General features: G+C 53.6%; 1 protein-coding gene across 1 annotated transcript in view; it reads left to right on the forward strand.

Moving 5' to 3' along the window:
- NTRK3 (neurotrophic receptor tyrosine kinase 3) overlaps positions 1–23,646 on the forward strand; it is a 269,649-nt gene that overhangs the window by 238,023 nt on the left and 7,980 nt on the right. The window contains exon 16 of the mRNA XM_037053666.1: positions 23,503–23,544. Within this exon, the coding sequence (XP_036909561.1) occupies positions 23,503–23,544 (42 nt within the window). The remainder of the gene's footprint in view (positions 1–23,502; positions 23,545–23,646) is intronic.

Genomic DNA, 23,646 nt, shown 5'->3' on the forward strand with positions numbered 1-23,646 from the left:
CTCCCACGGGCCAGTTACTGTGACGACCTCGGCTCCCTCTCCCCCACCGAGTTGTGCCCTTCAGCTTCGCCGTGTGGCCCAGTTTCTTCGCGAAGTTGATCGTTTCCTTACCCGGTGGGTCAGTCCCCAACTTCTCGATCTTTATGTTTGTTTGTTCATTCACTCATGGCTTGGAGTCGTTTGGGGGGGTGTGTGCCCTGTAGCTCTCTACAGCATACGTTCCCTGGGAGGCAAAGGAATCCATGCTGTTTTTATCACAGTGAATTTTCACATAAGAAGTGCGTCATAAAGCTACTTAATTAAAAATATATGCTCTTATGTCAGATATTATAGCAAGTAAGGAATCATGTCCCCACTGGCATAGGTCCACCCTCCTAGGTCCCCACAGAGGCCAGGGGTTGGTGAGTGGCAGCCCTGGGTCGGTGCATCGGCAGGAGGCTGTGGGGAAGCCCCTGCCCCTGACGCCCCGTCAGAGGCTCAAACGTCTAGTGTGTCAGTGATGAGGCCCGAGAGAGTATTTCCTCATTGAACAGCCGTGAGACGGCGTTGGCAGAAGGGCTGTACACTAACGCACAGAGGGGACCTGGTGACTCGAAGCTGTGGGGGTGAAGCGCACACTCCCCACAAGCCAGCTGTGTGGGGAGCTGCTCATCTGGAGAAGTTCAGGAGCCAGTGCTGAGAAAGACAAGCCGGTCTGTCTCCCAACAGGGGCTCCCTGGCTCCCCAGGGGGTGCAGACTCACTCCAGATCTTTGGACTGGACCCTCCTCCCTCCTGACCGAAACCNCCAGTTTCTTTGTGAAGTTGATCGTTTCCTTACCCGGTGGGTCAGTCCCCAACTTCTCGATCTTTATGTTTGTTTGTTCATTCACTCATGGCTTGGAGTCATTTGGGGGGGGTGTGCCCTGTAGCTCTCTACAGCATACGTTCCCTGGGAGGCAAAGGAATCCATGCTGTTTCTATCACAGTGAATTTTCACATAAGAAGTGCTTCATAAAGCTACTTAATTAAAAATATATGCTCTTATGTCAGATGTTATAGCAAGTAAGGAATCATGTCCCCACTGGCATAGGTCCACCCTCCTAGGTCCCCACAGAGGCCAGGGGTCGGTGAGTGGCAGCCCTGGGTCGGTGCATCGGCAGGAGGCTGTGGGGAAGCCCCTGCCCCTGACGCCCCGTCAGAGGCTCAAACGTCTAGTGTGTCAGTGATGAGGCCCGAGAGAGTATTTCCTCATTGAACAGCCATGAGACGGCGTTGGCAGAAGGGCTGTACACTAACGCACAGAGGGGACCTGGTGACTCGAAGCTGTGGGGGTGAAGTGCACACTCCCCACAAGCCAGCTGTGTGGGGAGCTGCTCATCTGGAGAAGTTCAGGAGCCAGTGCTGAGAAAGACAAGCCGGTCTGTCTCCCAACGGGGGCTCCCTGGCTCCCCAGGGGGTGCAGACTCACTCCAGATCTTTGGACTGGACCCTCCTCCCTCCTGACCGAAGCCAGGAGAGGGCCCGCCCTTTTCCCAGGCCCCTGTGACCAGCTAGTGCCCCTTCTGAAGGACACCTTTGTTCTTCATCGGTATCAGTCAGGGCACAGTTGAGCTGTGAGGGCCTGGGAACCTCTCGGGCTTTCCACGCAGCCTTGGACGTCGATCATGTTTTCTTCATTTCCACCGCTGCGCTGCGTCGCTGTGGGAGAGTCCCTGCTGCTTCCCACGTCACCCGGTTACCGTCACACCTAAAAACCGGCTCCTTTGGTTGCTTCTTAGTCTAATCACCTTCGCACCAGGTGTTGCGTGGCAAGTGGAGCTCAGGCACCAGTTCGGACTGAGTAGGGGCCCAGAGTGCGGCGACGAGAAGGACCCAGTGGCTACAGGTAGAGTCAGCGAGAAGCACGTCATGATCGCCCGGTGATGTGTCCCCTGAGCAGGAGGGGACAGGTGGTGCCCATGTCACAGTCTCTAGTCCGGGCTCCCCACTGCGGGATTCCCCTGCACCCTTGTAGTCGTGCACCATCCTCAGCTCCCGACAGGGGGAGGGATTCTGCAGGGCCTCGGTGGGAGTTCATTGCACATACCTGTGCTGAGGGTTGTGTGCAGGGGGAGGCTTGCCAGGTGGGCCCGCATTGCTGAGGCGAACTTGGGTTTATCTATGCACGTTCACATAGGTGGGACTGGTACCCCAGTGGCCTAAAACATCTCCTACTGGCCTTTCCCTTATGCTTGAGAGAGAAAGAGAGAGATGTGTGCATTTTAATAACTTACTGACAGCACAAATGCTGTGTTCCTGGTACATTCGGTTCCCTGGTGCACTCTGCCAGGGACTTTTTGTGGTCTTGATACAGCTCTGTGGCACAGACAACTTTCATCAGTGTGTCAGCAAGGACTCAATGCTTGTTTTTCATTTGGGGGCGAGTTGAACAGCCCCAGACCCGGGTCTGTTGCTGGAGTCCTGGTCCCAGTCGGAGGGCCGTTCAGCAGTCAATGATCTTGGAATGCAGGTGTTCGTGGCTGTGGCGCTGGCCCATTGGACGTGTCTCCCCCCCACACAGATTTCTTCTGTTTGGAAGTATTTTGTGAGAGTCCTTGATAAATGCCTGGGTGGATTTTGAGTAAGCCGTCTACACTGGCAAACCTGTAAAATCCTGGCTAGAAATGAACTTGGAGATGATCTTGTCAAATCCACGTACTTGAAAGATGAAGACACTGAACCCGAGAGAGAGAGAGAGAGAGAGAGAGAGAGCGCACACACGAGCAGGTGCTTCTCAAGTTCATCAGTGAGGGGTAGAGCCAAGACGAGAACTGGCCTCCGTCCCCAGGTCCAGAGCATCTTCGCGCATCATGAACGCGCTCTGGGGCCAGCCAGGCTGGCGTTACTCTTCCTATGTACAGGCGAGGAGGCTGAGGTGCAGAGTGGTCAGCGCTGCCCCCAACTGCACGGACAGTGGGCAGGGTTGGGTGCAGCGTTCTGAGTCGTTAGTAAGGTGTTTCAAGGGCCGTGAGTGAGGTCCCCTGCAATTAGAGTGTCTAAGTGGTGTACCAGGAGGCCCCGGTCTGGGGGTGTGCAGTCTCCAGGTGACGGTGAGGCCGTCAGCAGCCAGGTGGTTCGGGCCGAGTGCGGTCCCAAAGTGGAATGCAGATTCAGCGACGTGGGAGCATGCGCACGGGGCTCCAGGAGCAGGGAGGGGCGGCCTGGAGATGAAGGGGCGGCCTGGTGCTGGTACCTTTAGCGTGTGGGAGGAAGGGAGTGTTTTCACGTGCTTACTGCAAAATGTGTTCTCAGGAATGGCTGTCGACACACGCGGGATCGTTGTGGTTTGGGATTTCTGAAAGAGCAGCCCCTCGTCTGTTGCACGTGCCCGTGCCCCGCATCCGGTGTGTGGGAGGCACTCCATGAAGTTCTGTGCCATGACACGGACACAGAGGCAGGGTGCCCTCAGAATGGCCAATGTGGGGTGACACCTGAAGGCCCGCACATTGGGACAGTCAGAAATGACAAGACCAGCTTCCACCCCCGTCACAGCCACCCTGGGGGATCGCCCTCCGCCACTTTGGTCTGGTGAGTGGGCTCCGCCACCTGGCCCCTTGGTCACAGGCTGGCAGAGCACGGTGAGCACTCGCCGTTCTCGTGTGGAATGTAACGGACAACCCTGCGAGACCGAGGTTCTGCCTACCCCCCTGTGCCCCCCATTCTCCAGGAAGTCTGGCTGACAGTGTTTTAGAGTTTCAGAGCCGTGATGGGTGCGCAGCGAGAGCTTCTTGGTGGTAACCTCACCGTCGTGTTTGTTCTCAGTTCCGAGACTCTGAAAGCCGATTCTCTAATAGGAAGCGCTTGGGTGGGTACCCAGGGGAAGAGTGAGGTGAGGCCCCATTACTGCGCACATGCGAGGGGCTGTGACAGGCCTGTGTGTCAGTGACCCTGTAAGACACTAGGCCACGCTCACTGTCCCCACACCTGCACGGTGACAGGTCTGCTTCCTCTCCTGCTCTCCGCCCGCCTCACCATCTGTCCCCTGCCCTGTCTGCAGCCCCCTCTCTCTCCCGGTGACTGTGTCTGTTTCACTGTGGCACCCTGAAGCCTTGCTCCCTGCTTTTCTCTTCTAAAATCCATAGTTGCTTTGACATTAAGGAACAGTCTTCATTTGACATTTCTGCCCTCCATCTCCTGACTGCTGAAATAGGAAGTTTTTATCTTCTGTGTTAATTTTGGGGCTTCTGATCTTAACATTTCATTGATTTTGCATTTGGGGGGTCACTGATTATCTCATCCTGGCAAAATTCAAATGCCTTTCCTCCAAAGGAAAAGTTGAATCCTTTTTGAGCTATTAGGTGAAGGACGGTGTTAACCGCCCTGTTCTTTGCCCCCCGCCTGTACTCCCCCGCCGCATGGCTTGCTTAGTCCACACTTTGACGCCTCGCTCAGCCATCTAGTCCCTTTCCGGCAGTTTTTTACCGCTTCACTCCTCTCATCTGAAGTTAAGGTCGCACCGTTTCCCACACCTACTTTGGAAACTTCACGTGCTTGCCTGGTTACGAGCCCTGTTCACTTTCATGCAGAAACTCTTTGAATTTGCATTCGTAGCCTCCTCTTTGATTGCTCCATCTCCTCTTTGATTACTTCCTCTGCACATCCCCCCTGGAGAAGTGCGCTGGCCCCTGGAACTTGGCTTGTCGGAGGTAAAGCTCTGCATGCCCACCTCCTGCTTCCGGAACAGACAGCCCCCGCCCCCAGCAGTCTCTTGATGTCAGCAAACACTCTCCCAGGAGGTCCCCCAAAGGGCAGTCATTTCCGGGCCTGGCCCAGTGTCAGCGGCACCTAGCTCCTCACCCAGTCCTGCCATGTCTCCTTGTAGCGCCCACGGTCACTTGCTCTCTGCGTGGTGGCAGGAAGCTGCCCTGGCCTCCGCCCGGACCAGCCCAGGCTCAGAGCCTTCTTTTCCACGTCCCCGGACTTCACACAGTCTGCCTGCAGTGGGACAGCCCTCAGCGAGCCTCTCCTTCTCGTGGCCTGAGCACTGTCAGTCTCCTTCCTGCCCCTCCCACTGGGAGCCCCTCAATCCCAGCCCTGTCAGGCTGTCCCCCATTCCCAATGGCTCTTGCTCACCCCCACCATCATAGGAGGCCTTCCGTATGCATTCGTCAGGGCAGCCCCACCAGGGCACCGCGGGCTGGGTGGCTTACGCAGCAGGAACTAACTGTCTCACCGTCTGGAGGCCAGACATCTGAGGTGGAGGAGTCAGCGGGGCTCGCTCCTTCTGAGGCTGCTCTCCTTGGCTTGCAGACTCCGCCACACCCTGAGTCTATCGATGGCATGGAGGGAGCAGGCTGAGGCTCCTCTGTGCAGTGCCAGCCAGCCAGCCAACCTCCTTCCCAAACGGGAGTGGTAGCGGGTGGGGGTGGCGCCTGGGAAGCAGCCCTGGAAGTGATGGCAAACCCAGTGGTTTTTGTAAGGACAGCTACTCCTGCAGAAGCTTTGGAAGGTGCCGTTTCTGTGACTTGAGGGGGTAAAAATTCCGGATGAACTCTACTTTCTTCCACAGTGGTAGTAGTTCTTGTGGGATCAGACTGACCCCTCGGAGGGAAGCAGTTGGATCTTGGAGGCTCACAGAGGAAGCCAGCCGGGTGCCGGGTGCCGGGTACTAGAAACGGTGTGACGTTGCGTTTGCCAGACGTGAGGAGCATCTCCGGGTGGACCCTTGTGTGAGGGCCCAGACCGGGGTTGGTGTGGGCAGCCTTTCTCCCCAGTGGTGTGAGGGAGGTGTTTGGAGGTGCAGCTGGGAGAGACACGCTGTCCAGTTGAAGATACATGGCTATACTTCTTCCTTCCTTCCTCTACCTTCATCCCTTCCTTCTCTCTTCCCCTACCCTGCTCTCTCCCGCAATCACGGTCAGGAAGGGCCACGTTGGAAGGGTCCGGCCAGCATGTCATGGCAGCGGCAGAGGCTAGCGGCACCGGCAGCTTCCACAGTGAGTCTGGGTTGTATTTCTGGGGCCAAGGGGCCGGGCAGGGCGGTCCACAAGCAGAGGACAGCCTGTAGACTTTGGAGAGGAGCATCCATGGCTGGGGCTGCTGTTCTGTCTCCTTCCCTGCCTCTCACTACTGGGGCATCATTTAACTTCCATGGAAGTTTCTTGCCAAAGCCATTGATGTGCTTGGGAAGTCTCATGGGAAGAAAGCATGGTGGGGGGTGGAGGGGCCATGGTCTGCTGACATTGGGTGCACATCCGGGGGAGCCGCCAGAGGCCACGTGGCTGCTGAGGCTTCTGTCTGGGCCTGTGTGTGTGGTGGAGGCTGGAGGCTCTGCATGGACTGGGGTCTGGCTACTTTCTTGCATTTCAGGAGTGTGACCTTCAGTTCTGAATGCACATCAGACACCTACACTCCCTTCAAGGAACTAAGGAAACCCCATAGGCAAGAGCGGCTGAAGAGACAGGTGTCTCTGTTGAGCTCAGATGCAGCTTGGTCTAAGAAATCTGAGACACACGTACTGCACAGTCAGCAAAGTTCTGTCTGTCTCGTCTTGGCCACCAGACCCGGTTAGATGGCTTCCTCCCACTGTTTGCTCGAGGGCTTGCTCTTTCTGCCTGGGAATGGTCCGCCTCGGGAAATAGAACCTCAGAATTTCCCTATCCAGAATTTACCTCCAGCCAGACTGGGAGGTCCCAGTCCTACCGGCCCAGGGGCTGGGGCTGTCCCCGGTGCTGACTGCGCTGTGGGAGCTCGTTTGGGGGTGAGAAGCCTCCGGTTTCTAATAGGCGGCTTCGTTGGAGGCCTCGGCCCTGGCCCGGTGCACGGTGTTGGTACAGCCCCCTCCGGACCTGGTTAGGGAGGCAGAGGCAACGGAGCCCCCGTGTTTCTGCAGGTGCCGCCTCGTGGCACTGTCACTCATAATAGCTGAAAGTTTAGGGCTTTTCGGTGCCAACGGATGGGTGTAGCGCGAGTTTGTCTGAATGGACATGTTTGCTGACCTTGTGAGCATTTTGAAAGCAGGGCCATTGTAAGAGATGAATCAGTCTCGTCTTGTGCTTGTAAAATATAGGTATGTCATTCACACCAGGGTAACACTCTTGGTTTCAGGAGTTGACAGGTTGAACTCCAGTATCCACTTGGTTAAATTAAACTCAGCAAATTAAACTCAACAAAGATGTATTGCCGATCAACTCTGTGTGTTTGTCTGGACTTGGGCACCTCTGAGAAGGAAAGGGGAAGCTATTAACAACCAAACAGACACACAAGCGCAAACCGGCACCTGCCCTGGCCGACCGGGACCTGCAGTCACTTTCTCCTGGTACCGGGAACTGTTGTTTGTGGTGTGAGAGATGCAGCTGCAACTACAGCAGGCAAAAGTCTCAGCCTTATAAGGGAGATGGGAAATAAGGATAAAAAGTGGCCTGTGTAGTCTGAGAACAGCAGGCTTACAAGAAAACTAAAGCAGAGCAGAGAAGTGTTTGGTGGCAGCGGCGGCCCCAGCGGTGTGTGCGGTTTGAGACAGAAAGGTCAGAGCACTCGAGTTCCCTCAGGAATATAATCTGTTTTAGTTTATTAATTTAGCCAGGAGGGCTTTCATGGTTTGGCTAAAGTCTTTCTGAGACAAGTCAGGTCTGGCGATCCTTGAGGCCAAAGCAAGAAATAGTCACACAAACGACGGGCCAACAGCAATGGCAGAGGAAGAATGGGGTGGCCAGGGCTTTGGGACATGCCTTGACACCTGCTTGACAGTCGGGGAGCATCCCCGACTGGGATGGGGAGCGCCTGAGAGCGAGGAAGGCCTCAGGGTCACCGGCTCAGGGAGGGAGGACCCTGGAGGAAGCACACCAGCCTTCACCTCTCACTGGCCGTCCAGGGCCCCCGAAGGCCCGTCCATATTTTACACTGAGACCTTGGGGACGTCAGGGGGCAGCACGAGTCAGGGGCTTTGCCAGGGGTTTTGAGTTCGTTTATTTAACCTACACTGTTCCCACCAAGAAGTGGCCGCAGTCCCACTTAGGGGTCAGTTCCCACTGCTGTCGAAACACGGAACTAGAAAGTAGTGGAGCCAGGGTTCAAACCCAGGCTGAACTAAGTCTGGAATCCCGCCTTTGTTTGTTAGTCTCAGCTTCTGTCCACACCTACCGGTGGGTGGGATGTGGGGGGAACAAAGAGCAGGAAGACAGGACCCACCGGGCGACCCCAGTCCTGCGACGGGGCTGTTGCATGGCTGCGTCAGGTGCGGTTGTTGATGCCTTTGCTGAGTGTGCATGAAAGCACAGCAGCTTTCGCTGCCTGTCCAAGTGTCCTTGTCACTGGGGATGGGGACAGGCATGGAATGTTTCCGCGGCATGAGAGCCAGTCTTCCACTTGTGGCAGCCGTGCTAGGGGGAGGTGGAGCTTGACTTCAGCGTGTCCGTGTTCCTGGGTGTCACGCATGTTGGAAGGAGGGATGTTGCATGGTCTGTGTGCAGGTGACGGGGTGGGAGAATGCATGCAGAGGTCTGAGACTGGGCACAGGTGTTTCAACAGGGGTTGGGGTGACGAGTCCCGTGTGAAGAGCCTCCTAGACGTCCTTCCTTCCTACCGTTGTGAATGGAGTCCACAGATCAGCCTCATCCAATCTCAGGACTGCTCTTAGCAAGAAGCAGGGTGTCTCCATGGTCACACTTAGCTCAGGGTCACTGTGTGACCTTGTATTTATTTGTAACATGCACTCATAGGCTCCCCGGAAAAAATCAGGTAGCCTCGTGTTTTATGCATAAGCGGAGGTCCTAAGGTATTTCAGCCAGCAGCTCGCCGTTCCCATGCACCCGAGACAGCTGCGGTAGCGAAGCGAAGGCTCTCGGGTGATGTCGGTGACTTCCTCCAGTTTCCCCTTTATGCCAAAGGAGGACCTTCCCACCGGCGGCACTGGGATTTTCCTGGACTTCTGTCACATGTGTCATCCAGAGGTCTCCATGCACATCACGGCAGTGTCTCTCTTAATCTCGTGATGTGTGTCAGACGGACAGAAAGAAGTTATTACTCTGTCATTTATCAAGGATTTTCTTCCCCACCACAATGTCAGTGCCACTTAGAGATATGCTCCAGGCACTTGAACGGCTCTCACTGTGGTCTGTTGACCGTTGGATACAGCGGCCCCCTCACGTCCTGGTCCTTGACTGCTGTGGCCTGTTGTCCAGTCTCCCCCTGTCACTTTGATACGCAGAGCTGAGGAGCACAGTGTCACTCATCTTTCCCTGGAGGGTCTTCCTCTCCGGCTTCTCCCTCCGAGTCCCCTCCCTGGCCACAGCGAGCGAGCAGGCCCGCTGGCTTTTCGTCTCAGATGCTAACCCACGTCAGCACTGCTTTGCCTCTCTGCTCTGCAGCGTGTGCTCTCTGGGGTCCCAGTGTGAACGAGGGTAAGGGTGAGAAATGACTGGCTGTGTTTCTAGTAACAGGGATATTTCTTCTTCTACTGCTCGCATAAGTCCCATCTGCCACTCACACGTACAAAGTGTGTTTTAGTCCTAGGACGGGTTTCGTTGCAGCCAGAAGGGCAGTGCTTGGGCCTTCAGTGCACGTGTTTGAGGGCTCGTGGTCACGTGTGTGCCCAGCCCAGGAACCTGCTCAGAGCAGCATGCCTGGAACCCAGGGTGCGCCTGCCCACCCAGATGAACCCGGCTTTTCTGAGGACCCTGAGAGCACGTACTTGTCTCTTGGCATGCCGGAAGCACACAAGGAGAGCGGAAGGGGAACTTTTTCGCCCACTCTGCATGGTGGTGTCTCTCTGCTGTTGCTGAGGATGTGGGGCGGCTTAGGCTGCACGCGGTGAGGCTGTCTAGCAGCCAGAGAGTTTTCCAAAACAAAGTGGGACTTGGACGGAGGGGAAAAGCCCACACAGTTTAACAGCCCTGGGACTGCAGAAGGTAGTTTCCAAGTGTTGAACTTCAGGAGAGTTAAGGTAGGTCTTTTGGGGAGACCCTGACACATTCTCCAGTGGGAGAGGCCTCTTAACTAGGTGGTAGGCCGTGTCCTTCTCAGGTCAGGGCGACCGGGTCTGCGTTCGCCAGGCCAGTCCTCTGGCTTCTCCCCCGGAGACTCATCCAGCGGTCGGAGCTCTGCCCATTCACTGGTAACTGCGCTTTGAACTCCTAGTTCCTCTAGCGTTTTGCTCCCTGGTGGTCCCAGATCAGAGCCAGCCCCCAAATAGCACGAGGAGAGTGCCTGGGGTGGGGTGAGGCTCGGGTCTGCCTGTGCAGGGGCCACGGGAGTGGAGGGAAGCGTTCGGGCGTGCCACCAGGGCCTGCCGGTGACGAAAGTCACCCTGGCCTTTGTGATGTGGTTCTGCGCTCCTTGCTCTGAATCTTACCTTCCACACAGTCAAGTCCGTTTGTTTTCACAACTCCTCTGGGACAGATGACTCATGAAAAACCCATGTGTCTGAAGAACTCGGACAGGACGTGCGGGTGGGGTAATAGGAGTTCCACTGTCCCCTCGCGGGGTCTGCTGGGCTGGTCCTTGCCTCTCCGGAGGAGTAGCTCTCTCTCCTCCCACTGCTGCTGGCACTGGCGGCTAACCCAAGGGGAAAGCAGAGGTCTGATGCAACGGCCACCCTCCTGGCTGAGGCAGGTGGCTCTCCGTTCAGGTGCTGGTCTCAGAGCCACATGCTGTAAACCGTGTACCTGTGACACCTTGTGGCTGGGGAAGCCCTGGCAGGTGGGTGCCACTGTGCAGGGTGGGACAGGAGAAAGGGTGGGGTGAGAACGGCAAGCCAGTCTCCACGTGGGCCACTGGGATCTCTCTGAGTCTTTCTTCTTAGGTTTGTGTTTAGACATTTTATTCCTAGAAATGGAGACTAATTTGAGCATTGAGATTTCCAGTGTTACATCAAGATTCCTTCCGCTGCAAGTGACAGGAAACCTGACCCCAGCTATCTTAAGCAAAAAGACAGAGTATCGACTCGATAGTCACAAAATCCTGATGTGGGGACTGTTTCTGGCGGGGCTTAATTCTAGGACCCAGCTTGACCTGTGTTGCTTCTCTCTCCCTCTGTCTCCCTGTCTTCCTTCTTTTCTACCCAAAATGACGATCTGAGGGGAAGAGACATTACTGGGAAATAAATTCCTGAGCAATCAAAGCTAATGGATTTTGAAAATCAAGATGGTGAATGCTGCCCCCGTTGAACCAATTACCTGGGACCTAGATGGTCAGTAGCCAAGACTTGTGTTTTCGGCGAGGCCTTGCCACTGACAGGCAGCCCAGCTGTGCAGGCGTGAAGTCACCCTGTCATCTCTGCAGCAGCCAGGCCAGGCCCTGTGCAGAGAAAACTCCACAGAGGAAGGGAGACTGGGGGAGCCGTGCCCAGGCCGATGGCCCTCCCGGCCTGTCTGCCGGGGGGAGGAGTGCCTGCTGGCTGACACGGCCCCCACCGTACCGGCCTCCCTCGCTGCACCTGCAGCCTGGGGTGTTTCTGGCTGAGAATCCTTCTTCTGCGCTTACGGGTGTTTTTTATAGAAATCCGATTCTAGGGTTTCTATCGCGTGTTTTTGGAACCTGCCACACTAGCCCATGAATTCATATCGCTGAGAGCATTTTTATCAGTGAGGCGTCTTTCCGTGGGAATGCAGGAGAACACCAGCGTGGCAGTGGGAAAGAACGCTGGTGTGGGAATCAGAGTAATTTAGGGGTGTGGCTTGGATCTTCCACTTTTCAGCCCTTGGAACTCAAGTAAGTTGCTTAACGCCCTGTTCCCTCCCTCTCTCCCTCCTGGCTTAGTGTGAATGGTAAGCTGTAGTTCTCTGTCCCTCCCTGTTCACAGGGACCACGAGCTGCTGGCTCTGGCATCTCCTCCCTCTCCCGTGGCAGAGACCAGAGGTTTAAGTAAGTTTGGACGAGGGGGCTGCTCCTGGGCACCGCCTACCCCAGTCTTGTGCTGGCCCCGCCTCTTTGGGTCCCACTAGGTGACCCCCAGAGAGATAACCATCTCCTGGTTTTGGTTTGCCTGGAAACAAGAAGATCACACGCGCTCTGCTCAGATTTTCTCCTGTGGTCTTGGAGACCTGACCACGTGTGAGAGTAGGAATGCCTTTGAAAGGACCATCCCACTGATTACTGGCTTCGCATGGAAGACTTTCTCCTGGTTCATCCCCAGGGCAGCCTTCCCCACCTCTTGACCTTCAAGGAGAGGCTGAGAGGTGGGACTTGTTTGCAAAGGGAGAAGTCTGCCTCCAGCAGCTGCAAGCCTCTAGGGCAGCCTGGGGTGCCAGATGCTGTGTGGAGGGGCAGCCCCTCCATCCCTCTCACCCGGGATTGCCCTTGGCTCCCACGCTTCAGTGCAGACTGGCGCCTGGGGCCCTGTTGTGGAGGCGGGTGGCGTGGGGCCAGTGGGCTCAGAGCTCTAACTTCCCAGCGCTGGGTGGGGCATCCAGAGGCTATCCAGTCTCTGCCCCTCGGAATCACAGTGCTTCGGAACTAGAAGGCATGCATGGAAAGGCCCCGCAGCCCTGCCTGTTGCTGCACACAGTGGTCTCACAGAGGAGGACGCGGGGCCCAGGCGTGAGCCATGTGGCATGGCTAAGGCAGGGCACTGCAGCACCCGCTGCTGTCCTTGGCCTGCCTGCAACACACACATGCGTGCACACACACACATACACACACACACACACACACACACGCATGCACGCACCCTCTCTGGAAAGTTGCTGCTGATGTTGCAGAGATCCCTAAGCTGAACCTTTGTTCGGCTCTGTTGGTGTATTGATTCAGAGAAGAAAACTTTGCTCTGGCCAACCTCACACAGTGTTTGTGTGGAGAGGAGTCTTGGTGACCCCCTGGTCCCACTGTGTCATCATAGCAGACGTGATTGTCGAGACCAAGAAGAAGCCCACCGCCATAGGGTGACACGCTGGTAGAAATAGGCCAGAACTCAGATGACCTGAGTTCCAATCCATCGCTTGTCCCCTGTAATTCCAAGGCTCCCCTGGTGTCGGCTCGGTTTCCAGTTGCCTCCTCCCGGCACCCCGGAGCTGTCTCTAAGCAGGGTGAGGGCCATGTATGTGTGGGGTTAACGGGACCCCTCTCTGGGAATGTCTTAGGGGAAGGGCTGACTAGGAGCTTGTGATGCCTGCGAATAGTAGTGGTGTTAACTGGTGATTAATCACTTTGCAGTTCACAGACTGCTCTCACTTCTGCCACCCTCCCCCTGTGCCCGGGCTTCCCCGAGAGTCTGAAGACCCATTGTATTTCTGAGTCAGTCCCTCACCTTCCAGTGCAGATGGAGGGCTGCGCCCACCATGCACACTCATGGTCCTGCCAGGGGCCTGGCCGGTGGTCTGTGAGCCTCTGCTCGCAGGGCCAGGGGTCCTTCCTCCTTCCTTTAGCATCAAGGGGCCAGTTGCCTGGCTCACAGACCACCAGCCAGGCCCCTGGCATTTGCCGTGCGGGGGAAGTCACACCTTGCTGCCTTCTCCTGGCCCCGCCGGAGCTGTTGTGCAGCTTGTCAGCCGGTGGGTGGGCGGCTCCGCTCAGGCTCGGAGGTGCTTCATGGGGCAGCCTCTGGTCTGGGGAGGAGTGGCCTGTTTCTCATGTCACTCCCCGTGATGCTTTTGCAACTTCCCTGGGCCCAGGGATGGAGCGGTTGGATGGCAGGTTTCTGTCGTGGTATGTGTTGTTTACCGAAGTAATTAAAACATGCAGAGGTGTTTCCTGACCCCCAGGTTGCCTTTCCTCTCCAGCTACTTCTGGCATTTTCAGTTGGCCGTCAGTAAAGCAAAAGGAGGGCCCGGAGGCCTGGGGCTCCCTCCAACTGGAATGATGTGGAGCGGTTTGGAAGGAGCAGACTTCGCCTCCAGCTCCAGCGGCCCATGTGTTCAGCCTGCGCTGGGTGCTGTGCCTGGGGGGCTGTGGGGGTTTCCCTGAGGGTGAGAGGGCACAGGAGGCCAGGCGCTAGTTTGCCTATTGTCGCAGCGCAAAACCGAAAAAGGCTTGTGTTTCTGAGTGGTCCTACATCAAAAGAGCCGTTAGCCAAGGACACTTGAAATTCACTTCCTAATTCAGCTGGATCTTTACCACTGCCTCATACTCCCACCTGCCCACACGCGGAGTTCTGAACTCGATTCTCTTATGTCTGCTAACCCTCGGGCCTCTTGCACACGTGTGTGTGAGAGAACAGAGCTGCCACACTGTCACATCAGCACTGCAACCGCTATGTGCTGGCGTGTGTGGAGGCCTGTCGCGTGCTGGGCACTGTGCTAAATGGCTGACCTGGGCCTCTCATTTGATCCTCCTGGCCGGTTTAGAAGGGAAATGCCAGCTGACGTTTCACAGGCAGGGAGATGGAAGATCGGAGAGGTTACATGATTTCCCAGGGTGGCACGGTAGGGATGTGTGGCTCTGTGCCTCCGACATAGGTCTGCGGAAAGTGGGCCTCCTCCAGTTCCCGTCCTGGGGACTGGTTTTTGCACCCACTGGCATCTCTAATGGGACATCGTGCGGCCTCAGTTTCTCTCTCCACTGGCCCAGACGCACGGTTGTCTGCTTCCTCCCAAACCCCAGCCCAGAGACGGCGTGAGCCACAGGGCTCTCTGAGCGTTCTCAGGGCGAGGGGGGCTGTGAGACGGCCGCTGCGAGTCCTCTCCTTGAGGCCTCTCGGAAGCAGCCTCTCCAGACGACAAAGGTCAGACCGGTGCAGAAATCCCTGTGCTGTCAGAAGGAGTGCGGTCCCTCAGCCCTTTTGGGGGCAGTTGCACGCCCCTGGCTGTTCTTTACGACGTCCTCTAATCAGTCCTCCCAAGTTCTGTCTGAGATGAGCACCAAGAGCACCAAACAGAGGCTGCTTCAGGCTGTCCGCTGGGGCAGCTAATCGTGGTAGGAGTTTCCCCTGTGATCAAGTGCATGTAACAGACTTTACAGGGAGGGGTCAGGTGTGCCAGGCTGTGGGAACCTTGGGAATAGGAAGAAAAGTTTTCAATGAAGAAGCCTCTGAGGTTTGCCTCTTGTCCAGAGCTTAAAAGGCCGGCACCCAGGCTGAGCTTCTGGAGCTGCGGGCTCTCGCTGGCTGGTGAGAGAGCGTATTCCTCGAGTTACAAGGCACGTTCCGCCTCTCACGGGGCCCTGGGTGCACATCTGATGTCTCTTCATCCCTGCACCTGGGTGGAAGCTCAGGCTCGTCAGGTGATAGAGTCAAACTGGAGTCGTGCCGAGAGAATCCCGAGCTGTCGTCTTAAGCCTGGCAGGGCGTTCCACCAATAGGGAGTGATGCTGTTGTTGTTATTATTAATAGTGCTGGGAAGATGGCTGGAGACCATGTCTGGCTCAGGTTTCCTTTTGAGAAAGAAAGATCTCGTTTCATTCTTTGCTTTTTAAAATCTGTATCATCTTGGGTTTTTTTGTTGTGTTCTGTGCTTCCCTGTTGTGAGGCCTCACTGACAGAAGGTGCCGTCACTGAGCCCAGTCCCCTGGGAGACATCTGGGCCCTAACCAGCCTGGTCTCATCTTCTCTGAGATGCACATTAGCTGCTTTTCATGAGTGTCTACACCTGCTTCTGTGAACAGCCAACCAGTCCAGGGACCCAGGCAGGCAGCCGGGCTGGTCCTGGGAGCCCCATCTGAGCTGCTGCATGTCTGTCTGTAGCAGCATTACCCTGAACCCACAAAACCCATCACGAGAAGAACTTGGAGTGTGGCAGTGGCTTTGCTCCTAGCGGGGCCCCTGCCTGTTGTAGACTTGCTGGCATCCCGCTCCTGAGCCGGTTTCTTTGCCCGTAAGTTGGGAACAGTCCCTTCTCGCTGAACGGGGCACTGTGCAGAATGTCCCAGTCACTGGAGAAACTGGGAAGCGCCGTGCAGTAAACACAGACGCGGCCACTGAAAAGTCGGCCTCTCCCCGGAAAGGCTCGGATTCAGAGCCGCGGCATGTGTGTGCTTGGAGCCTGCTGTGCCCGTGTTGCATTTATGTGGCGTTCAAGCGCGACGTTTTGTTTAGATGGATTATCCCCATTTTACACATGAGGAAGCCGAGTCTTTGGGAGGTTAAATAAATCCCCTGAGGTTGCTTAGCTAGTAACTGCTGTTGGCTGAGTCGTAATTATGCCCTGGATTCCTTTGGATACTGTTTCCTCATCCTGTGCACGCATTTTCATTACCACAACATTGAAGTTTTAAATATTTAGCAAAGTCAATCTGGTTTGAGAGGGAATGTCTTATTTTTGTTAAATTAGCCTGAATCTAAACTGAAGCCTGTCAGTACCTGAGCCATGCAGGTTAATTAAAAATTTAGATTGATCTTGAAGAGGCTCTGTTCTCCTGCCTTCTTTTACCCGGCGATGTTTAGCAAGCACTCGGGGGTGGGGAGGTTGTCCCAGATCTGAGCTGAGACCCCCAGCTTTGCTCCGTGAAGTGAGCTCTTTTAACAACATCCCTGAAGTTTGCTTCCAGGAAGAGATCCGAGTGTAGCCAGGGGGCTCTGAGTCTGGGCGTTGGGCAAAGAGGGCCAAGTTATCCTTCAGACCACATCTTCGGCTTGCACCGTGCGCTCTGTGAGAATCTGTTGCTTGGGGCAGAAAGGGACAGTGAGGTCCTGGAATGAGTGCTGGTGTTCGCACAGGATGTGAACCGGAGAACAACAGGGCCCATTAGGAAGAAGGTGTGTGTTCCGGGGCTTCCAGCCAAGCACTTGCTCCTGGCGTGGGTGGCACCAGGTGAGCGAGTCGGGGAGGATCACAATGGTCCGTTTACCTGCCGGATTTGCGCAGCTAAACCGCTTGGCTCTTATACTCCTTGTATTTTTGGAAGAGTCCAAGGGTTTTTCCTAATCCCAGGGCTGAGGGCTCAGCCCGAGACAGTCACTCCACCGAGACTCTGCTGAATGGCTGCCTTCTGCCTAAGCTGTCACAGAGCCCCGCTCCGAGGGAGCTGTGCTATAATGATGTCTTTGTGAGTTGCCTCTGCAACTTCCTCCAAAGAATTCCCAGCATCTGCTGGACCCGGGGCTGCTATCTGCAGTTATGGCTGTGAGAAGCTGGATAATAGTTTGCCCCACTTTGTTGGGAAACGGGAGAGAGGCAAAAAGAAGGCGAACAGTTCTGCCTTATGAAGTAAGACGTCTGATGTCACTGTAGAAAATCTCAGTCCCTTGTGTAAAGGCCTCAACCACGAAACACCCCTCAGTGGGGCAGAGTCATGGACAGGGGTGCGTTTGTGATGCACACACACACTGTAGACCCATATCACACAGACAGTCAGACTCCTGTGTCCCTGAGGTGCCTGCCCACGCAGCTGGGGGCGTGCGCAAGTCCTGCCAGGCGACCCAAAGTCTGCATGCGTCAGGGCGGCAGGAGGAAAGGACCAAGCAGAAATTCAAACTTCACGAGGCTCCGTCTGTATGTTTTTGCTCTGTATACCCTTATGTAGGGGCTCTTCTCCAGGAAAAACCTCACATTAGAACCAGAGCAGCACTCTGGGACGTCCGTTCCGTTTCGCTTTCCTTTCATTTGCTGCTCCTGGGGACTTCGGACAGCTCACAGCCTGGAGGTGGGCGAGGTGGTTTCCAAGGTCCTTTCCCGCCCTGTGTGTTCACGAGTACAGCATTCATCTGGGATGTCTCCTTTCGCCCCCTGGGTGCTGATGACCTTGGATTTGGGGAGGTGAAGTGGGCGCAGTTACGGGGCGGGGCTGGTCTCTCGAAGATGCCCAGGAATCTGACTGGCATCTGCGGGGACTATACATAGGCTCAGACACCCGTGCCACCTGCCCTGTGAGCAGGCAGATGAGCGGGGCAGTGGCGGAAAGCCAGTTGAAAACGCGGCATTTACAACCCATGTTAGCCATAGCTAAGTGGAGAAAGTGGGGTGGGGGTGGGGTGAAAGAGGAGAGAGGGTGGAAGTGGGGAGAGTTCCCGGGGGGCAGACTGCCATTTGTTCCTGAGTCTCCTGTACTTGTGGGAGAGAGCTATTTAGAGAGCACAGCAGTGGGAGGGGGCGGGAAGCGAGGAGGGGCAACCCCAGGGAGGAGGGCTGTGTCATTCTGCAGGTTCGAAGCTGTCAGCCAGGTGAATCACCTGCTTTAGAGTGAAACTGCTTATTGTTGCCGTCTTGGAGCCGGACACATTGGACCAGGCTTTGGACCCTTCCTCCTCCATTTAGGCCGTGTGTGCCAGGAGGTGTCCAAGGGACACGTCACCGCCTGCCCGTGATCGGGGCCTGACGGACAGGCCTCTGCTGGGGTCTGTGGTTGTGCGGCGTGCATGCGCCTCACTGGGCACATTTTTCAGGTAAACATTCTCCCTCCGACGTCTACCCTGAACGCTGCTGTGTGGCCCGCGTGTGTGAGATCCTCAGGCTCTGGGACGAGAGTGGCAGTGATTTCAAAGGCTGTAGTAGTGGCTCCTGGGGGCACCTTCAAGGTGACTGCCCTCGGGGGCCGAGACTCCTGCAGGGCCAGGGGGAGGCCAGGGCCGCTGGAGCACGTGGGAAACCAGCAGGCTTCCCAGGGAGGAAGAGGCAGACACTAGGCCTTACTTTCCTCATAATGCTTATTACAGAGTCTCCTCTGTGGGCTGAGACGTGCAACCAGGAAACGTGAAAGTGGAGTAAATAAGAAGTAATGGCCCGCACAACACATGGCAGTCTTTACGATAATCTCCTGGTTGAGCCCTTTTTTCATTAACTTATATTGCGAAGGCTTTATGGCTCTTCGGAAAGCCACTGTCTTCTTATCTGCTTTAACGGGTTCTGACTGGACCCACAGTCACTGACCGCAGGTCAGTGATTACAGAGGATGATCGAACCCTTCCCTCATTCCAGAAATACCATGCCCCGTGAATCTGCCTGCCCACCTTCACTGCGTCTTGGTGCCTTTATCTGAGGTGTGTGGGGCACTGTGTCCCCGTTACACCTCAGAGTTGTGTGAGGACAGACGTCCTGAACTCCTATGAGAGAAGCAGGCTTCTGTGTGTTCTGAGCTACAAGCCACCCACTTCTCTGTGTGATGAGATGCCCATGCCCCAGAGCCTTTAGAACTCTGAGGAGCTCGAGATGGCGATGGGTGGGTGGGGAGGGGGAGGCACCCCGGAAGAACACTCTGCCCCAGGGCGACCGCAACCTGCATGCCTGAAGCCACGCAGCTTTCAACACCTTCCGTCCCACGGCCCGGCCCTCAGGGCGAGGCTGGGAGCACCAGTGAGGACTGGAAAGAAGGAGGCAGGGTCTGGGGGTTTTCGGCAGCTGCTTCCTCTTCTCACATTCTGCCCCTTACGCTGCGGGCCTGAGGATGGCGGGGATGTGGCCTTGGTGGGGAGGGAGCCCAGCCAGCGCGCGTGGCTCCAAACTCTGTGCCAAGGGTTACTCAGTCTCCAGACCAGAGCTCCTCACACGTGTATGCCCCTAAAGGAATTTAACAAAACCATGTCCACCCCCTGCATGTCCTAAGTTGCCATTCAAAATTTTCAACATAATTTTAAACAGTTCCCAATGATGCCATTTTCAGAACATTGTAAATATTGACATTAAAAATGCATTATTTCTTCAATGTATCTAATGAACTTTAAATACAAAAAAATTTGATTCATCATCTTCTATTAAACACACGAACAAGTTCTTAAATAGTTTGACAGGGTTTCTTTTTCTTCTTGAATTTATATTTTTATTCCAGTTACCCTATTGAATTTTACCTTTATGTATTATATTTTTTACGCGTGAAAGCCTTTTATTGGCCACTGTGTCATAATTTAGTGTGACAACAATATGTATGAAGATTTAAATTTAATTTTTAATGTCCAATGACCATAAGTTGCTAGATGTTAAGAGCTTTTGGATTGAGTTATCATTACAATTATTTGTAATACACAGAAATAGGCAGTGAGTATGAAAGATCGGAAGTATAATATTTTTGGAAATGCATCTCTTATGTGCTTGAATACTTCGTGTATTCATAATGAATATTATTTATTGCTAAAGTAAGAAAGGTTCAGGATTAACTCTGGTTCTCTTTTTCATTCATATAAATATAGGAAACGACGAATGTTACTTACAATAAACAAATGAGGTGGGAAAGGAAGGAGTCTTGTTACTGCGCCCGGAGTCAGTTCCCGAAACTATTGTCTAGGTCTTTGTCTGAGGTCACACAGTGGTCTCTTTCCAAGTTTCTTTTTTAAGTCTGTCCTCCTTGGGTTGTTTGGAGAGAACTGGAAACTTCCTGACTTGCCAAAGGATTTATTTCCCAGTCACTAGAGACATTTATCTTCAACAGCTGGACCAGTATTTCATGGCGTTTATTTGTGCTCTGGAGGTTCTCTCTCCTGAGATTTTGAATGAGTGAGAGATCTGTGCTTCCTTCTGAGAGTGGCAGGTGGGGGTGTGTGGCAGGGGAGGGTGTGTGTGCATTCGTGTGCATGTGTGTGTGTGTGCATACGTATACAATTGAGACCCTACAGGGGGTTGTAGGTTCTCAGTTCGGCTTTAGAGAAACTCCATAGAAGACAGGTATGGGATGTTACCTTTTACCTAAGAAAATGAGGAAAATGCATATAGTCTGTATTTACTTATGTTAATATCAGCAGAAGAATACACTGAAAACAAACAGAAAATAAGTTACCTGGAGGGAGGAGGGGAGCAGGGCAGTGAGCAGAGGGGGAGTTAGACTTAGTTTTCCTGTGCCTTGTTTTGTGGTTTAGACTCGGAAGTCATGTAACAGATTTTAGATTACAGTAAAACAACATTAAATCACCTAAGAAAGAAAAAGCAATTCCTAAAAATAAAAAGCAAAATGAAACTAATAAACCTAACTTCGCATTAAGTTGGTGACTTCACGGCAGAGAAAGCACTGCTCCAAGTGGCCGGCATTTCCCATGCATTCCTACCACACAGTGAGTCCTCTGTGTGTCCTAAGGACCAAAAGAACCACAAAGATTGTAGACAGCGTCCAGGAATCACATTGCTAGTAACACTATTCGAGCTGTTATTTCGAAATACGTATGTGCATAAATAGATAACATGTACTAAGCTAAAGCAAGTAAGAAATATTACTGATGATGGGAATGAAGATTTGTAGCATAAGAAAAATGCAGATATAAAATCAAAGAAAACCACACACACGCACACACACACGCACACACACACGCACACACACAGAGGAGCTATGATAACTGGGATAACCACACAGTCACTGAAGGAAAGTTCTAATTCACTGAAGGTTTCCCACCTGCAGAAGGGACACTGGGATTAGAATGCCATCCTTTTGCAGCCGCTAAGGAACTAGCGGGTCATCTGGACCATGATCCTCAGTCTGCCAGTGTCACTGGGTGAACGGGGGCTGGGTAAAGGATGATCGAGCTGACAGCACCCGAATCCACAGTCACAGAGGTATGGGAGGGCATCGCCCAAGGCGGTGCAATCCAGAGATCTCCAAGGACTGGTTTTGTTTCTAGAGTCATTTCTTGGCATTTTTGCCTTAGTCTTATGCGTCCCATTTCATGGCTGAGCCTTCAGATTCTCAGTGTGTCTGTCTCACTGAGAGCCTGGATCATTGGCTGGCATTTCTCAGGCAGCACCCAGGAAAGTGGCCGTATTTTCCTCTGTGAAACGGGAGGATAGGAGAGGGGATTAGGTGAGAGGGGGTGTAATGCCCAGTGGCTGGTGTTCGAGTGCATGAATTAGTGTTTTACGTATTAAGATTGTTGTTTCAGCCTCTGGCTTGTCTGCCTAGGTCAGTGCTCTTCTCCATGGGAGGATCTGACCACTGCTTTTCCCAGGCCAGCCATCTCCAGTGTGGAGGAGGCTGCAGGCAGCCCTGGAGGGAGACCAGTGGAGTCTAGGCGGATCTCCATCAGAAATCTGGGGGGTCTGGGGAGCCTGGGTCTGTGGTGCCATGAAGAAGCACGGAGGCCACATGTGGGCACCATCACAGCACTTTGTGTCTGGTTGTGTGTTTAGTGATGCCCAGGTATGTCCCCTCACTTCAGGCAGGGCTCTGCTTGACGCTCGGGAGGAAGACGAGGAAACTGAAACTCGAGCATGTCAGGTGCTTGTCAGAAGTCATGTCAGAGCCCAGAGCTCTGACTTCCAGTTTATTGCTTTCGGTTGTATCCCTGGCCTCTTGACATACTTTTTTCCTACTCCTGGAGGAGTGCCATCTATGCATCCTGCCCCCCCGCCCCGATGCTGCTGCCCAGTGGGAATCTCCGTACACGCTCCTTGGTGGGGAGAGTTTGTAGCCAATGGATACCCTTCTGATGCTTTTCTGCCCAAACACCTGAGCTCGTTGACATCACACCAGCACACCTGGATTCCCCTGTCTTTGCAAACTGGGAGGTTTCCGTTCGGAACACTTGTTCTGGGCCCTGTAGAAAACCATCACACGAGGCAAACACCAGAACCAGCTGGGAGGAATCCACAGTAAATGCTCCAGAGTTCCCGACTTCCATTTTTTAAATCAAGAACCGAGATCCATTGAAAGGTCCTGCTGGGGTTCAATCACAAACATAACTGTCTTCTAAAAACACCGCCTTTCAATGACATAAAACTTAGGTAATCAGTTAGGTCCACTTGTTTCTCTTTATTCCTATGTTTGTTTTCCTTGTACTGTTTTTAAATTTTCAAATGTGATACATGATCGAGGTGAAATTGCCAACTGCACAGACATGCGTGAAAAGTGGGATTTTCTCTGCGATCCGGGCTCGCCGGCACTCCGCTCTGCGGAGGAAGCCAGCGCTTCGATGTGACGCTGTCTCTCTGGATTTCTCCTGCGCACTTACAGAGTGACTCGTTTTTGCCCTGGGATAGGTTTGCTTCTGCATTCCTGTTCTTACAGGAAGGAGAGTGCCGATGTGTATTTTGAATGTCTTCAGCTTTCATGTAGTATATGTCCTGCCACCGCGCGTCACTGTACGATACCCCTTTTAACTGCTGCATGCACATTTGGTGGAAAATGAATTGTTGCCCTTGAAAATAACGGCATAAACCTCCTCAACCGGGTATTTTGCTCACATGACCTGGCCTTTTCCTGAGACTCCTAGAGATGACATTACTGGGTTAAAAGGCCACTTACATCGCTAGTGTGGGCAGCTTCTGCCACAGGGCCTCAGGAAAGGCTGCCGACCTCTCGGGGGCAGCGTTTGGGGACGACCACTCAGACCTCCTCAAACACCAGAGACGGTCCGTCCTTTGCACGTCACTCACACAGCGTTAAAATGTGTCTCTCTGTCATTTGGTGAGCACCTCTTCATGTGTCTGTGGCCATTTGTAGCTTTTTAATGGATCATCTGCTCTTACTCTTTACTCATTTTTCTGTTGGGTTGCTTTCATTAACATAAAGGATCGCTTTATAATACATGGGGTTTAATTCTCTGTCTGTTATGTATATTGCAAGTATTTTTTTCTGTCATTTGTGTTTTCACTGTGTTTATTTTGCATTTTGCCATACAGAAGTATTCATTTTTATAAGTCCTTATCCTTTATGGCTTTGTGAACATGTGTCTTATTTAGGAAGGTCTTCCTCTCCTAAGGTTGTACAAATACTTTCCTAAGTTTTCTTCTAATATTATTATTGTTTTGTTTTTTATGTTTAGCTCTTTAATCCATCTGGAAATGATTTTTGTATATGGTGTGAGGTAGGTATCTAAGTGTACTTTTTAAATGAATAGTTCATTGTCCCAATGCTTTGCTTACTAACCCATCATTTCATATAGTTAATTCTGATGTTTATGTATGAG

This window comes from Sturnira hondurensis, unplaced genomic scaffold, assembly GCF_014824575.4.
Source record: "Sturnira hondurensis isolate 20B ecotype Veracruz unplaced genomic scaffold, ASM1482457v3 Scaffold0007865, whole genome shotgun sequence".
Lineage (NCBI taxonomy): Eukaryota > Metazoa > Chordata > Mammalia > Chiroptera > Phyllostomidae > Sturnira > Sturnira hondurensis.